Source organism: Cariama cristata, unplaced genomic scaffold (genome assembly GCF_000690535.1).
Source record: "Cariama cristata isolate BGI_N322 unplaced genomic scaffold, ASM69053v1 scaffold28004, whole genome shotgun sequence".
Taxonomy (NCBI): Eukaryota; Metazoa; Chordata; class Aves; order Cariamiformes; family Cariamidae; genus Cariama; species Cariama cristata.
The window spans coordinates 348-1,835 of NW_009611664.1; the positions used below are offsets into that span (position 1 = coordinate 348).

At 60.8% G+C, this 1,488-nt stretch overlaps 1 protein-coding gene across 1 annotated transcript in view; it reads left to right on the top strand.

Annotated features, from left to right (window-relative positions):
* Positions 1-903, top strand: part of LOC104160257 (P2Y purinoceptor 4-like) — a 1,126-nt gene extending 223 nt beyond the window's left edge. Inside the window, 1 exon segment of the mRNA XM_009698346.1 lies at positions 1-903. This exon segment is cut by the window's left edge and continues 27 nt beyond it. Coding sequence (XP_009696648.1) covers positions 1-903 — 903 coding nt within the window.
* Positions 904-1,488: the final 585 nt, after the last annotated feature.

The following is a 1,488-nucleotide window of genomic DNA, read 5'->3' on the forward strand; positions in this document are numbered from 1 at the left end:
CCCTGGAATGCCACCACCACCTACATGGTCAACCTGGCCATCTCTGACACGCTCTACGTCCTCTCCCTCCCCACTCTGGTCTACTATTACGCCGACCGCAATAACTGGCCCTTCGGGAAATGCCTCTGCAAGATCGTGCGCTTCCTCTTCTACGCTAACCTCTACAGCAGCATCCTCTTCCTGACGTGTATCAGCATCCACCGCTACGTGGGCATCTGCCACCCCATCCGCTCCCTGAAGTGGGTGAAGACCAAGCACGCCCGCATCATTTGCGTGGGTGCCTGGCTTGTCGTCACCATCTGCCTCATCCCCAACCTCATCTTTGTCACCACCAGCTCCAAGGGCAACAGCACCCTGTGCCACGACACCACCAAGCCCGAGGAGTTCGACCGTTACGTGCACTACAGCTCCTCTGTCATGGCCCTCCTCTTCGGGGTCCCCTTCCTGGTGATCGTCCTCTGCTACTGCCTGATGGCCAAGAGACTCGGCAAGTCCAGCTTCTCCAGCCCTGGCCCCCGAATGCCCTCCTACAAGAAGCGCTCCATCAAGATGATCATCATCGTACTCACCGTCTTTGCCATCTGCTTCGTGCCCTTCCACATCACCCGGACCATCTACTACACCTCCCGCTACTTCCAAGCTGATTGCCGGACCCTCAACATCATCAACTTCACCTACAAGATCACTCGACCCCTGGCCAGCATCAACAGCTGCCTCGACCCCATCTTGTACTTCATGGCTGGGGACAAGTACCGGGGACGGCTGCGCCGGGGACGAGCCCAGCGCCTCCAGCCCGTGCCCACGTGTGAGCTGGCCCTGGTATCCCCCTCCATGGACAACGTCACAGGTGGCAGCCACTCTGCCAGGGACATAGGGACAGCACGGAGCTGAGGCGGGTGCTGAGGGGTCAAAGAGGGTTCCAGTAACCTCATCCCTGGTCTCCACAAGCTGCAGCCCCTCTGGGCTCCATGTGGGCACCCTGGCACCCCCAGGTCCCCAAACCTGACCTGCCCCTGCCCAGCTTCGGCAGGGGCAGAGACCACAGGGCTGAGGGCCAGTGGCCATGGGGCTTGTCCTAGCCCTGCCCTGGGATGCCATGGGAGGAAGGTGCTGGTGCCGAGGGCAGGACAGCCACCAGGCACCCGTGGGGATGGGAAGGATGCCGAGAAAGCCATTTTGGAGAGGCAGGCTGGCATCCCATCCTGGGGCACTCATGGGGACACGCAGAGGCTGACAGGTCACGAAAGAGAAGGGACATTTGGCCCTCCCTGGGCATGGAGAGTCCTTCCATTCCACTCAACAGCGATGTGCGGGAACCAGACTGAACCTGGGGATGGAGCCGATGCTGGGCCCCTCGTGTGCCTGGCAGAGGTTTTTGGAGATGTCCCCGTCACACTGCTGGTCTTGGGAGAGGTGGGGAGGGAGGTGGCATGGGGCACCTGCTGCCCGTCACCCCTCAATAAAAAACTACGCTCAGGCCTGTTTCTT